General features: G+C 41.2%; 1 protein-coding gene across 1 annotated transcript in view; it reads right to left on the minus strand.

The window, feature by feature from the left end:
* Positions 1-5,402: 5,402 nt before the first annotated feature.
* Positions 5,403-16,575, minus strand: part of tmtc2b (transmembrane O-mannosyltransferase targeting cadherins 2b) — a 101,556-nt gene continuing 90,383 nt past the window's right edge. Inside the window, exons 11-12 of the mRNA XM_084364092.1 lie at positions 15,093-15,156; positions 5,403-7,798 (exon numbers count right to left, since the gene is read on the minus strand). Coding sequence (XP_084220218.1) covers positions 7,619-7,798; positions 15,093-15,156 — 244 coding nt within the window. The 3' untranslated portion in view covers positions 5,403-7,618. The remainder of the gene's footprint in view (positions 7,799-15,092; positions 15,157-16,575) is intronic.

The following is a 16,575-nucleotide window of genomic DNA, read 5'->3' on the forward strand; positions in this document are numbered from 1 at the left end:
AGATCACATGCTCATGTATGCATGCGTGTGTGTGTGTGTGTGTGTGTTAACTGTGGTAGCTAGTATATGTGGGAATAAAGTCCAAACAAAAAAAAAAAAAGAAAAAGAAAGGAAACAGTCTTTCGCCAACAATTAGTCAGAACCCCTAATTTGGTTTCGGAGGCGTCCAACATGTCTGTACTGACATTGAGGTGAGCTCTGGCACTGGATCCTCTAACCTTGAGTTCTGGGAATCACACGCATCGGCAACTTCAGCTTCAAACTTTTCAGAGGACATTTTCCAAACGCGTATTGCACTATGCACACTTGTCAGGAAGCTGGTGTGAAGGCTGAAACCCAAATATAGAGTGCGGCAGTGTTGAAGAGAAGATTTATGGCGTGGACGACAGGAGAACCACCCAATGTGTTCATTTCCTGCTGTGTGCCAGAGAACACACACACGCACACACACACACGCACACACACACACACACACACACACACACACACACACACACACACACTAATTTCAACGATAATATCAAAACTAATTCCACTGAATATACGTACATGCCATTTGATGAATGTGTTTTCATTTTACCGGGCTAAACTTGCGGTCACGCTTCATGGGGACTGAGGGTTTGGACTGCGATAAGCTTTCATTATGACTCTGTAATATTTGGTATTAGAATATATGCATTATATAAAAAGAGTTTCCCAAACTATGTGAGGAGAATATTCATTGCATGTGTTTCCATATCTGTCTGCAGTAGGATCTAATGTGACGAACAGGAGATGTCACTTCTGGTAAGACGCTGTCCATCATTGGTCATAAGCCCTTTTCACACATGCGCTGCTAGCCTGAAATTATCCAGATATTATCAGGAGGAGCTGTATGTCTGCACAAAGTCAGACTGGGTGCATGTGTGAATAGAGCAGGTCATTTTCTGGATACTTCACAGTGAGCAGTGGATGTGCTGAAGACATTGCATGAAAGCTTTGGAATCTTTTCTACTTGCCTGTTTATTGCTTCCCACTCTTTTGGTGATATAGATGATTCTTCATGCTAGGTTGGGCAGCATGCTCTCAAGTAGTCATATTATTACTTCCTTCTTTGGTTTGGCTGGCTGGTAGTGAGTGGGGCTTTGACAGTTAACCCAGTGGCCCAGGTGTGATAAGGCTTCTAAACAGCATTTGGTGTGGATTTTGGTGCTGAACCACTGTGAACAACCGCAAGAGACTTGACACCGGATCAACTGTTGTCTTTGGCCGTAAAGGCGGAAATAGAGAAACTGTTTTTGGACCAACCTCCAATAATAATGAAAAAAAACCCCTAACAGTAAAAATGAATGTAGTATCGATATCAGGGCAAAAACAGTCCTCCAGCTGCTTTACACAGATTTTGCCCTCTTCCTCCGGACAATGTCTGGACCTGATTTTGTGGACATTGTTCGGGGCTAATTTGTGACAATGGCTTTATTGGCTATGTTGTTTAGCTACAGTCACCACTATGGAAGCAGCTATATAGTCCTTTGGGGTTAATAAAGTATATCATATCGTATTGTATAGTCTGTTATATGGATTGGTCACTCACAAATAAATGAGAGCTTACAGCCGTGCTAGCTGCTGATTGGGGCTGCACTTTGTCACATATGGTTTTTGAGATAAATGCTAACATCAACATGCTTACATGCTCACAATGACAAAGCTATGCTAGTGCTAAGCAGGTATAACGCTCAGCATGTTCATCGTGTTAGTGGGGCATGTTAGCATGCTAACATTAGCATGCAGTAAACAAAAAGAATAGCTTAGCCTGGAGAGAATGTTTGGACATACTGGACAAATCAAAAGTCAGGGGATCACTGAAGTTATTAGAATTCATCCAGAGGGGACATTTGGGAACGTTTGAACTGGTTTCTCTTAAAACCACAAATGTCAACCTCATGGTCCCACTGGACTAAAATCCAGTGAATACCAAAGTCATTATGACTCATCCTCTCAGCAAACGGTATTCATGATGCTTCAATTTGGTCCAAATGTGTAGACCAATCACAGGCCAACATCTCTATGCTTTTTGGCCGCTAACTTAATTAGCTGAATTTCCCACCATGTTTTGAGGTCAGGGTGTGGAGATTTCCTGAATAAAACTGTCAAGCAAAATGTATTAAGCACATTGAAATTACTTCACATTATGTCTTATTTTGATAGTGATGTGAACGGCCGACCCAAAACTGTCTACATGTGTTTCATTTTAAACAATAACTCCAAAATAGAGCGTGGCTTACAAATCCATTACAGTGTATTTACCTACAATACACTGAGATATTGGACACAGGAATCCCCTGCATTGTGAACTGTGCCACGCTTTAATGAGCACTTAGTGTTTAAAAGTCGTAGCTTCTGTTACGCTGGGCTACAGTAGCAGATATTGCGCAGTAACATAACACCAAAGAAAGACAATTTCCTTTCTGGACATCAAAACACTTTAATAATATGAAGCAGAGTCTCATCTTAATGCTTCTTCTGTCAAGTAATAACAATGGATATTGGGTCCAGAGGAGAGGACTTGTCAGCATCACGCACAGCCGTCCATTCTAAAGAAGCTGGCCGGCTGCTGTGAGCGCCCGGCTCAGGCACTCTAGATCAAAGTGCTGATAGGTCGTCAGCACATACCACAACATATTTGCTTGATATCAGCTGGCAGATTTGCAAGATCACAGCCGTATAAGATAAATTCCTTTCTCCCAGCTTGAACTCTTCTGGATGATATAAAGCAATGAAGTTTGGAGAGTGGAAGACAGACTTTGGATTTCCTTGGGTGCAGGGTATCCAGGGTTTATCTCATGCCGTGAGAGAAATGTGAATATTTTTGATTTAAGAACAGGAAATCAAGTTGCACGAGATGTCCTGAAGTATAAAGTATTTTTGTCTCAATTTACTTTACAAATTCAACAATTTTCTTCCATGTCAATCTTTAAAGAAATATACAGATTGGATCAGTATTACTAGGCTGTGATGTCACTTCACATCAATTTGTAATTCTTCAGATGATTTACAGGCTTTCTGTTTCACATAATGATACAGTGTCAATGGGAAAGGATCCTCCTCTTGACTTATTATTACCACTCTAATTTAAACTGTTCAGTACTAATAACAACTGGCAAAATTACATGCTTGCATAAACACTCTGAAGGCAAATGAGGACACGAGAGCCCAGAAACACCACTGTTTGTTTTAAGGCCACTGACACTGAGATCCAAATAAACTAATAAGCTCAATGTGTATCCGCTTAGTTCATTTTAGGAAAGCTTGCATGAGTGTTATGGCTGTAATAGCATATTATAGCTAGATTTGTGTAGAGAATTTGAACAGTATGTGGTGCTACTGCATGACCACATTTTGGTCTATTTACTATATTTAAAAAATCTTCTAGAACGGGGCGAAGACAAAACTGCTCAAACTTTTCAATGTTGCAGTTCCACTCAACCCATGTTTGACCCATAGTCTTAAAAGTGAAGTCAATGCAGAAGTACCATAAACCTGCATTCTTATACTGGCCAGCAGGGGTTTCAAAAATAAGTCCAATTGTATGGAAGCTTATGAGAAAAGGACCCTACTTCTCACTTGATTTATTACCTCTGTTAACATTTTTCTCATGAGTGTATGGCCTCAGTCGCTAGTTTCAAGTCTTCTTCAATGAATCATGATGCTCTTCTTGTAAATGATGGTCCCATTTGAAGTAAAACAGGCAATAAAGCGGATTATGCTTTATGGTGTGACTACCTTGTGGTTGACAAGTCGCAACCACGACATGACCTCTAGTTCTCAGTCAGATCCAAGCATAGTATCTTCCCCAACTCCACACTCGCGACCAAATATGGTCACGTCTAGCTCTTAAAACCAAGATGGCAATGTCCTAACACCAGATTTGGGGCTTCAGAACTGTAGTCCACACACCAGTGGGTGACGTCATGGTGTGTTTGACCTGAATGTTGTGAGGTGTGTAAGGCCCTACTTAGGTAACGTGGTGATTTGAGCTAAAAGCAAATGTCAGCATGCTAAAATCCTCACAGTGGAAGTTAACGTTTGACACTTTCAACATATCAGTTAAGCGTGTTAGTTAACATTACATAGACTGAGACTGAGTAATGTCCTTAGATTTGCAGCTATTTGGTCCCAAACCAGAGTACTGGACAGACTGAAGTTTTGACACATTGATGTAACTAGATAACCAAACTGATTACTGAGACGGACATGAATGTATTTTACAAATTCCATGACAATCTATTGTCGTTGTGAGACATTTCACTTAAAACTGCAAATGTGGACCTTCGCGGTGCTTGAGGACTAGTCATTAGGGTATATTATCTGGGACAACGGATGTCTTCACAAATTTGAGTAAAAGGTTAAGTAAAACTTTCATCTTCTGCTGGGTCTAGAGGAGAGGTCAGGGGATCATCCAAGTTATTATGATTCATGCTCTGGGGACCAAAAATCTCTGAACAAAACGTAATGGAACTCCTCTGGTGGCCGCTGAGATATTTAAGAGGTGGACTGACCAACACTGACATTACCATCCGTTGAGGGTTGGTGCTTGCATTGCTAAAATTGCTTCAGACAGGGCATAGACTGAGAAATTGCTTGCACAAATTCTTACTTAAAATAATATGCTCTGCTACTGCTGCAACTACCATATGCAGTGATGTATGATTTCCAAGACAGCGGTACGTCTAAGATCTTATGGGAAAATAACCCAAATGCCTCCTGAGGCCGGCAGCCGAAAAACGAAAGCACATTTGTGGCGTGATTCCACAGGCCAACAAACCAGCCAGCCTCACTATTTCATTATTTGTCAAGATAAGTGAGGCGCACCTGTGTTATGAGAAGAAGATTCAAACCGGACCAGACAGTGCAGGAAGCCTCTGCGCATTCCAGTCCAATAAGGAAAGCCGGGCACCATGGTGAGCGCCGATCATGGGAGCAGAGCCTCCATGTAGACATGTGAGAAACATCACAAGGCAGACTGCTTCGCTCACAGGGAAGGGCCTTTTGCTTGTCAGCGGGGTCTGAGTTGTGGGGGCGGTTGCATTCGAAACACACCGGCCATATGTAGACACTGTGCTACCCCTGCCATATGGAAATATTTTACATGTCTTCTTTGTTGTTCGGACATCAAAGCGGAGGAGATCCATTTGAGTTGATTTTATGACACATTTTAGCAAATTTGCAGGGGGGAACTTTAAATGCCTTGTAAAACCTGTTCCACGACGTGCAAGACCACCCCATTAAGTCTGATATCCCACGTGAATATAAAGGAAACTGACTCAGGACTGTACTTGTTGCTGCCGAGTGTGAAGGAAATGTGACTTTTTTGCATGGCGGAGAACGATGAATCCATAAATTAAAATGCACAGGAAGCGAAACAAAAGCAGAACACCATAAATTTATTGTGGAAAAGAAAGCAACATCGGGAAGAAAAAAGTCTATCCTGGCACATTGTTCATCTTTATATTACAAAAAGGAGAGAAAGGCTACAAATCTCGATAATTTATACAAATACAACAACTTTCAAAAATAAATCTTTAATTTAGTAAACGCTCTGTGAACACGATTCTGCAACAACCCACCGCTTGAGATCCCTGAGCAGAGACACAGAGTGAAACGCTTGTTTTTTCTTTTTTTCTTTCTTTTTTTTACATCTTCACTCGAGCAGTAACAATTATCAGTGTTTGTTCATCAACACTTTATATACACACACGGGAGAAATGAGAACGCTGCATGACTGTGGGGAGTGTGAGGTGTGTGGGGCACGAATGAACTGTGAGTGCTTTAGGGTCGACACCACTGTGACTGCAACACGTGACGAATATATTCAAAATTTGCATCCTCCATTGTGGGTGTTGCTCTGTATTACATTTGTAAGTGGCCACTCGACTGCATTAGGACATCATGTCTGCTAACTTCCTTCATTTAACATGTAAAAAAACACAGTGCCAGCTGGTTCAGTTGCTCTGATAACGCAAAGCAATAACTTACAATGTATAAACTCAGGACACAGATAGCTCAGGAGGTTTTGCGGCCAATAACAATCAAATGATGACAAATACTGTACATATTCATACTTCTGGGGGGGAAGGTGCCGTTTCACTTACTGTATGCTGACGACAACAAGCAAACAAATAGACAAATAGATGTTAATTACACAGAATATATACAAAATGAGACCTTAAGACTGAGTTTTGACAATATTGGAAATACTTCATGTAAGGAACCAAACTCGCCCAGAATCTGAGCTTCCACTTTTAAGTCTGGCTGCTTTTTTTTGCTGCGTGACTTTTTCTCTATACTGTACACAATGTAGGTATATATTAGGATTCATTTATACAAACACAATGAAATTAGTTCTATTCCAATAAAAACAATAGGCATTAAAACATTTCCCTCAGACGTGCTATGTCTGTGCATTGTTCTGTGATGAAAAGGTGTGCATCGGCATAGCTGTTGTATTTGGTTATAGAAGAACTTTCATCTGTTTTGACTCCACGCGCTCGTGCAAGCGTGTGGTGAGAAGCTGTCACCAGATCTACCGTACCTGCCTCTGTGTTGTCTGTGACTTCCACAGGAAGATAGCTCACTATTTCCATTTGTAGCTTCTCACTGTTTCTTTGCCAGCAGAAGTGGTAAAAACGCCACCTGCATGCTACTTTACACTGCCGAAGAAGATTCACACCTTCTATTCTAAGGCATTACTATGTGAAAGGAGGCCCATTTCCTTTGCTTTTGAGGTCTCTTGCCAATACGTACTGTGTTTGGCAAAATCCAGCCTTCAGGGAGCTTCAAGAGGCTATTGTTGTGCTGCGATGGCTGCTAGATTAAATTCCCTTTTTCAAGTTTTTCACCAATTATCAGGACATCTGCTGCAAACGGTTTGCAATGATGGTGCTAATTTTCATGCCTTCATTATGGAGTGTGTGTAATCTCATTAGCAAAACAAATTGACCCATTGAGGATGTGCATGGAGAATTAAGTGATTTAAACTTGATTAAATTGGTGATCCTTGATAGTATCAAATTCTTCATATTACCTTTTTTTCTTCATTATCTGATCAAACCAGGAATTTTATTAAATGATGATGGAAAATCCCCTCAGTGCAGTGCTCTGAGATTATTTTCCCCTCTTTTATATTTTATCTCACACTGCTCAGGGAGAAATTTCACCGCTTTGAACTACAACAGCCTGTTTATTAAACCCTAATTCATCACAAATGTTGAAGGATGTACCTAACTCACTTCAAGTTCAAGTGCTCTAGTTATAGAAGAAAAAAAAAAAAGACCAAATAAAGCGTGGTTCCTGTGAGAGCACTAAGTTTGAAGAAAGTTCTAAAGAGTCCAAATACCATGTAGCGCCTGCCAAACTGTGAGCAATGCTTTAGAGAAAAGCTGCTGGCCTGAGGTGTATGCAGAGCTCAGGAGTTATTAGGAGGGCCTGAGCGGCACAGTCACGGCCTCTCTGAGCAAACATCCTCCCTGAGTCTCTCTTCCATCTCTCCTGGATGACAAGAGCGAACGCAGAGCGCGTAGGCCGTCCTCTCCCCCAGGTCTGGCGTGCAGATGGCAGGTAGGCGGGCGGGCAGATGAGCTCAGGGGCTCATGGTCCTCAGGCCCTGTTTCTCCATGATGTTCCACAGCTTACGCAAGTTGGACTGGGTGATGGTGTCATCCGGTTTCAGATGAAGTGCTCGGAGGTAATTGGCTTCAGCTTCTTGCAGTTTCCCGTTGAGGTGGAGGATCGCCCCCAGGTTCATCAAGGCTGCAGGATACTGAAACCAAAAAATAGAGGATCTTAGTCAGTTCAGGATTAGATCAGATCAGATACACCTCAGGGTAGCTTAAAGTGGTCCGTCCAAGAATAGCAACACAAGACTTCACCCCGTTATTGAGAAGCAATGAGTATGAAGAGAGTGATTCAGCTGCCGAGACACAGTGAGCTGGCGTACAGGCAATAACAGCTGTTTACTCACCACCAATAGTTTGTTTATACTAAGGACATTTTTGATGAAAAATTTACAACTTCAGAGGCCATGTGTGGATATTTGGTGAGATGAATAATGCAAATGAACACTGGGGGTATACATAATTAAGCAAGGATTGGAATGTGACCAGAAATGTTTTATATGTCAGCCACAACCAAACTTTGAACAGATTCAGTTCTCATTTCTGTAAATTTGAGATTTATTTAAAAAAAGAATCTAGTGTAAAACAAAGGATCATGTCAGGCTGAATGAATATATAAAGCTACAGAAAAAAATTATTATTTTGTGACCGTAAAAGAGCATCTGGTCAACTTGTGAGGCTTTATAGCAGACCCCAACATGCTATTGGTTCCTGTTTTTCAGATTACCCAGACTGTTTGGTGTTTGGTTACCATGCTGCTTTTCCGTGTCCTGTGTCTTGTCATGTCAGAGGGAGCAACCACCACTTTGAAGTGGGTCTACATGAATGTACTGTATAATCCTCATGGTGCCAAGGGGCAAAATCATCATCAGTGTGACAGGGGGGTGAGTCATGATGAAGACATAAGTACAGAAAAGTGTCCGGGATGCAATCACAGCGAGACCATGAAGCATCGAGGCCAAGGGAGGGACCACATCTGATCTCCATTTGAGTTTAAAGTGTGGAAAAGATGTCTAATCCTGCAGCGAAGCTACTGTTTTACTGCTTCAGACTATTGTAATTTATGTAATTGAATCTCCAAGGAAACAAAGAATGTGCAAATAAAACAGTCTCAGAGAAAATGGCCAATCATTTGCTTTAACTGCACCATTTATGACTTGTTGCTCCCATAATTATCACTTTATACCAAGTTATCATCCAGAATGGCATCTTAACATTTAGTGATGTGTTGAACCATTAGCCTTATTTTTTTCTCATGACCTATTGAAAGGTGCACTGTGTAGTTTTCGGGAAGAAATTTTAATCTGAAGAGGAAGATCTTCATTGATTGACTTCTCTTCGTCTTTCTGTTTTCACGACAAACAATGACTAACAAACTGACCTTAAAGGACACACACTGTTTTACTTTGTTTATATGTGGCGGACCCTGCCACCTTTCTAGCTTCAAACAGTGTTTTGGGACTTTATTTTCCTCTGAGAGCAGCTTGTTTATTAACTTATGGAAAAAATAAATATTTCTGAGTTTGTACTACCAAAATTGAGTTTGAATTTCTTCTGCAAAACTAGTGTCCCTTTAAATATAACTTATCAAGGGTAAGAGCAACACTCTTCGAATGAGAGAATACTGTTTTCTATAAATGCTACAAAAAACTGTGGATTATTAGGAGAAATGTCTGTAAATGTGAACCATTTCCAGCAACAGCAGTGCTACATAAAGAGAGCGAGTGCTTCCTAAAAATAAAAAAACGTATAACAGGATTTAATAAGCCCTCTTCATGCACTACATAGCTTATAAAAAAGTTGTTGATCCAATTTGGTCAATTGTTTTTGAACACCTAACACACTATGAAATGTTAATTATGTTTTTGAACAAGAGGGCAGGCAACCACAGATGACTTTTTGAACCTAAACACTTGCCGTATATCTATTAGAGTGAATCTGAAGTTCATACTTTGCATATTCATGGTTTAGTTAGTTATCCATGCATTGAGATAGTTTACCAAGCACAACCGCTCCCCGATCATACGGCCATTTATCTTGCTTTGTCCACGCTCGTGGTTGTGTGATCTGCCCTCCTTTCCTCGGCTGGTCCACCCTCGTCTACCACACTCACACAACTCTCAAAACATCTTGCTGTTTTTCCAGTGTCAAGCTTGGGTGAGTGATACCCCATGCATGAGAATTTCAATGGGAACAATATGTCCAATTGTGCTGCTTTTCTCATAGGCAGAATAAAATTGATGAATAAATCAAAGAGTCTCTGGAACAATCCTGTTGTCCTTAGAGAGGAGCCACTTTTCCCCTGAACACATATAAAGCTTGCAACAGAAGCCTTGGGCCAAAGTAAAGGCTGGCATGACCATCACTTCTACTGTTGCTTACCGACCCAAAAGGTGCAGCATTAATGTTACTCGACACCGATGCACCACACTCCCTGCATATTGTGCAATTAGATTAATCCCCAAGCAAAATAACATTTTCTCTCTGTGTTTCAATTATTGCTCACAGGAGCAGCCAGAGTTTTTGACTTTAATGGTCGGGGTAATTCTGAGGCTGTTGGCGCAGTAAATTACCTTCATTTTGACCCGCCATTTTAAGGTCGAACCACAAAATAACGCTGGGGGATCAATTTGCAAGTTAGGGGTTTTTACAACTTAGAATAATGCAAGCCAAAATCTAACTGTTTATACATATGGACATAGTTGGAAGTGACAGTGAAGGGGCTACACATAAATAGTGTATCAACAACATGTATGTGACAAGTAGGTGTATATTGGCAGATAAGTGTTAATGCTATTAGTGCCGTTGGTGATGATCCAGGGTCAGTGAATTGCAGTTATCCCTTAGCCTCAGTTGAAGACATTAAGACTGGTTCCAGAAGAGTGTGTGGAAAAATGTTTGACAAAAAAACCCAATCTCTACAATGAACCATTAATATAAAATGATTATTAATATTTCATTTTGTTCTTTACTGCATAGACTGCCATCACTTCTATAATCTGAACAGTTTAATTAGTTTTTTTTGCCCGGAGTCGTGTCTAAAGTCCTCAAAAGCTGCAAGCAAACCTAACAATCACCACAAATGCAGGGTGGCTTGTGTGTTTCCTGAGAGGCAAAATACAGGGCAAAAAACATCGTCTAACCCTAACCCCAACCCTAACCTAAAAAACAATTAAACATTTATTTTATGTTTTGTTGCAATTTTCAAAACCCAACACCCACCTGTCACTATGACTTCAGGGGAAACACCAGTTTATACGTCAGAGAGTGAGGAAATACGTTGGCGAACGTGACTAAAGATAATGTAAATAAAACTTTAATATATTACTTCTTCATTGGCAATGATGATTGTTTAACAATGAGGACAAAAACTCCCATGATCCCACACTACTTCATGACGTCATCAAACTACATTTTTCGTTTCTATCATTTTGATTGAGAGAACCCTACAGGCAGAAATTAAACAATGTGCGTTTAATCAAACTGAAACTGTATAAGTGAGGGGGAAAATAAAGGAATTTGAAAAATGAATGGAAACGTCCCCCCATCCGAAGTGGAAATTATGCCCTCAGTCTTTTCCTACGAGACCAGTCAGTTGATAAGGTAACATGACTCAGAATAAATGGAGTCTTTGCAGTAACTAAACGAACAAAGACATTGGTCAGCTAATATCCTTCTTGCCATGGGGAGAAACAGCTACTGTACATCTGATCGCATGTGTGGATTTGAGCACTGGCAAATGTACACAGGAATGTTTCACAATAAAAGCTTCTCGTATCATTCTCTTTTGCCTGTGGCAATATAGTGCATTTGAGCTCTCACATAATAGAATGGATGGAAATGTTTCTCTGAGAGATGACACAGGTCGCTGAATAGGCTAATGGGGAGCAAGCTTTTAAAAAATATTCATTTTTTGCCAGAGTCAAAAGCATCTGTTCAGGAAAGAGTAGGTTTAAAATGGATGAGAGTTTGGTGAAGATCAACCACAATTCTGAAATGGGATTTGAGGATATAAATTGAAAACCTTTGTTGAGTCATTGTGAAGACTGATCTTGAGAAAGAAGCTGACCTGAACAGCCCAAACCTACACTGCTGAAAGCCTTTTGAAATCTTGCGCAGGCTCCTGGGTAGAATATCAACCAACTCCTGGTTTTCCTCTCAGTGCGACGCAGCAGAGACTTGAAAGATCGTTTTCTTTTCCTCTTTGCAAAACTTATCAATTCCTGAGTTCAGTTTCCTTCCTCCAATCTCCCGTGCAGGTTCCCACCTTCATCTCACTCAAGCATTCTCCCCCTACTTCATTCAGCTAAGACTCTTGATTTACACCCCTACTCCTGCATTCATCCTCACCCTGCAACACTTGCAACACTCTGCAAAATGTTCCCTTGTCAAAAGCTTTCATTTTTTCCTCATTTCCTGCAGCTCTGTAACCTCTCTGCCTCCCTACCCTTCCCACAATTGGCATGTAGCAGCAGAGGCAAGGCCAGATGTGGAGCATATTAGCCTAGACCGTAAAGCAACATATGCTATAAAGACTGAGAGTTAAAAGTAAAGCTAAGTTGGGGAATGACCTGACCATAATGACTTCAGATTGGCATTTAGGTAAAGAATATCTACATGGAATGGGAAACTTTGAAAGGACAGATGTCAAAGGGTGCAGAGATCGACCAAAGCAAACCACGCATCCGATAGGATTTAGCTCATCTAGATAGGGGGAATTGTAGGACTAAGGGGCCAAATCCTTTGAATGGAAGGAATTGTCCTCTCTCACTCAGAGCGAGCAAACATATGTGCTTAATATAAAACACCAGGGCCTTTGGAGAGTGAAGAGTCAAGCCGCCGTAAAGCATGAAATGACAAATGAAGACGGACAGGGTACATGGCTTAAGTCAAGTCGCATCGGGGAGAACAAAGGATAATGGTAAGGAAGATGGATGAAGATGCTAAATTACAATTGTGCCTCAGCTGTAAGCAATACAGATGGCAAGAGGCATCCAAGCAAAAGTGACCAAGTAGGGGCAAAAGAGTGCCTCTGTGTTTGGATGTGGACATCAAATGCGTGTTTGTACAATTACAAATACCAAGAAGCAGTAATGTGAAAATGTTCTGGCCCTGTAAGAAACACAAGCATGTTTTTAATGAAGAACATATCCATCAGTGGGTGGCAAACCTGTGGTCTTCTCAATGGTCAACCCTGTCTCCCCACAATAACTCCCAAAGGGTCCAAAGGTCCTGAAGTTGGGAGAACTGTGGTGTGAATGTGAATCATAAATGTAAGAGAACTGAAAAACCACCAGAATGGCGGCAGTTCATTTAATTGAAAGTTGCTTGTCCAATTGCTCTTCCTGTTTTTCCTTTTTCATTGTGTCGTCCACTGCACATGTGTATTTGTGTCTCTTGGTGTCTCTCAGTCTTCAACACTTTGTGTTATAGACAAAAAGACAATCCTTTTTGGTTGCAGGGGACATTTTTGTTAGCAAAGCTCCCTCGCCTCATATCTTGGCCATGTTCTCTCAGAGGTGCAAAACGGGTTTCTAAAGAATGACAGTTGATTGTTGAGTCTCACTCCCTGGTCGTCAAATGCTGCCGCTTTAGGTTGTTAGATCAGCTGGCCACCAAGCCAAAGCGTCAGTAATTGATGACCTGGGAATAGGATTCAACAATCAACTACAAAATTGCTCATTTAGACATGTATTGTGCTACTACATCACCACAGACTGGTGACTGAGGTCTATGCTACTTCTCACCCAATGCATTCTGAATCAGGTCCAGAACCCATGACCCTCAAGGGTCCAATTTGTAAGACAGTTGATTGTTGAGTCTCAGTCCCAACTGGTCAAATACTGAAGTTTTGAGTTTCCCAGTGTCAAATACTGATCCATTGGGTTGGTGGCTGGCCTGTCCGACTAAACCAAAGCTTCAGTATTTGAATGAGCTAGGAATGAGACTCAACAATCAACTATCTTACAAATCAAACTTTTAAAGGGACAAACAGGTATAGAAAATGACTCGATGAACAACCATCAGAACCAACCAATATCTTATGTTGTTGGACGAAACATAAAAATCCTGCTGGAAAAACAGGCTTGATTGGGCTGTTGGACAGTTCCAGTCCCAGCTATTCAAGGGTGCTTTATACTACTCAACACAACGTGAGTTTCAGCCTCCTGCTCATCTCTTGAACCTGTTGTTCTGAGGGCGTTTTGCACGTAATTTACACACCAACTGGACAGTTGATTTCTGAGTTAACACTGCACCACCAGGTTCCGTTCACAGTGATTTGCTGTCGCAACCCTTAAGTCTGTATGTGTGAACAGTCCATTAGCTCTCAGGGTGGGGGCACACCACTGTTTATGAAATAAAAGCTTACAGTCCATATTCTAAAAGTCCTGCCTGCTGCTTATGCATTATCCAATAGGTCACTGATGTTGCCAGCAGGGGATTGAACGAGCAGTGATCTGCTTGTGAAACAGTACCTACTTGTAAAATACAGTGTCCCTTTAAGATTTCCAATCCTTTCTTTAAGATTATCCTTTACTGATCCCAAGAGGAGAAATTCGAGAATTTGGAAATTCTCAAAAGGTTCTGGTACCTTCTATAACCAGATAAAAATGTTAGCAGTGATCAGATGGATCGAGAGCGTTCTCACTGCACAGAGAGAGGATTAATGGAAACATTCCCACAACTCACCTTAAACTCTATTGTTCTCTTACATTATTTATGTATGCGTTTGAATTGAAGTAATGCGACCATTACTTTTTTTTACATCTGGGTTTAATTAGATGTTAAATAAATAAACAATTCTCCGGCAAAAGTTGAACTCTCCATCGACACTGAGAACAACAAAGGGGATAGAAGCTCAATTTCATGGTTTCTGTGGATATCTTAAATTGTATCCTTTTGTTCGACTCAGGCTGTTGTTTGTCTTTTTGTCCGTCACTGTTTGTATAGATTATGCATGCAGAACCAAACTTTAACGTCTGTATGACATTGTCCAGAAATATTTTGATCATTAATCCTGAACTGATTTCTTCTAATCAAGACACAGGAACAAACAGGGGGACCACATGCCAAACATATTTTGCTCCCTCTGCGGACCTCGCTTTAAACAACGCGACCCCTCCTGTCAAAGCTCTCAGACTGGAACCCATCCATTTTCAAGATGTCAGAGTCCCCCGCCCGAGTGTTATTATCATTATTCTTTTCAATCTACTTACCCTGGCCCGGCCTTTGAAGTTGGTGATGGATGCTTTGCAAACAAAACTCTGAGCTTAGTAAAAACCTAGCCCTCACTTTTCTGACATCCACTGACAATGAAGGCCGTTGTGACAAGGCAGACTGGGCAGCAATAATATTGGAAAGCCACCCAGACTGTGACTGCACAGTGTCAATCATGCTAAATAGTAATGGGGGTGATTAGCTAGTTGAGGCTGTACTCACATTAGGTCTCAGGCTGGCTGCTTGTCCGTAATACTTCTCGGCTGCCTCATTCAGGCTGGCTTGTCTGCAAAGGGAAAACAGGGAGAGAGAGGCAATCATTACTCATCTTTATTGCTCCTGGCTTGGGATGAGGCCTTGAACCTGGCGTGTTTACTGGCACTCAGGGGTCAGTGAGAAAATAACAGGAGGGAACAGCGTGAGGGATGAGAGAAAGCCGATCCAATCGCCTTTAGGGTCCTTGTCCGATAGCATCTTTTCACTCGATAACATCTGTGCTGAGCAATGCACAGCAAGCACTTTCTGCTCTAATTGAACCTTGAGGTCAGGACATTTGGCTTATTGGGTACTTGCAGAGAACTCATCAACACACCAAAGCTGATCAGGAACATTCTCCATACGTTTATGTGTGCAGCCTGTGGTTTCATATGCTGGATGGATGCTGGGACACTGATTAAATGAGTTTGTGTTCCCACACTGTTTGCATTTCATCATACTATCATAACAACCCGGACAGCAGAGTAGATGGCAAAAAATGCTGTATATGCCACACTGCGGCAAAAAGGATTTTTGGGGCAGATGGCTTGTCGGCATGACTCCCTGGAACCAGAAATGCTTTATTCCTGAGGACAAAAATAAAACTGCAGTCAAGTCAGGAATGTCCTATATTATGCTTCTTATCTTCTTCCATAACCCCCTGCTCTGCCTACTGTTATACACAAACCTGTGGCTCCTCTGTTACAGGACACTTCCTGTTATTAATACACCGGTATCTGAAAAATCACCTTTATGGTCCACAGCTGCATGCTATTCACTGATGGTAACAATCTCATTGCAAACAATTTAACTTTGACGAAGTCAAGGGCAGAGTCAATGACGGCTGGCTGTGGCGCCCCTTAAGTCGTAATGATCAAAGGCAGCGGGGCCGTTGGAACCAAAGTTTCATTTAGGCTGTCGCAGTCTATTAAGGGATCATCATCCATATGGTTCAAGATAAAAGGCATTTTATTTAAGGATTACTGGGTCAGTGGCCTAAGTAAACAAATAGTATTTATGTTTGGTCCGAAAGACACTGTCTTGTGTGTTCTAATATTATAAACTATTCTACACTGATGAATAGGTAGGCAGCACATGATTTTCAGTTGCATATACCACGGTAAAACTTCAAATGCAAAGCCTGGACACATTTTTTAGAATAATAAAAAATAATAGTTATCAGCACTAAACACAAAGTACAGCTGAGGCTGATGGAAATGTCTGTAGTTTTCTGGTTTATAAACAAAAGTATTGGACAACTTACAATACATTTTGAACTCATATTTGAACTGGGAGAGTAAATAGATCACAATAATGATAATTGTTGAGACATTTTTCTCAAAATGGGGTCCAGGGACCGCCAAGGGGGTCCTTGAGGGGGTTCCAGGGCCCCACAGCAAAAAGGGGACTCATTTACTTTCACTGTAATTCCAACCAAAAGAAATGTTAT

Source organism: Pagrus pagrus, assembly GCF_965226575.1.
Source record: "Pagrus pagrus genome assembly, chromosome: 10".
NCBI classification, from domain to species: Eukaryota; Metazoa; Chordata; class Actinopteri; order Spariformes; family Sparidae; genus Pagrus; species Pagrus pagrus.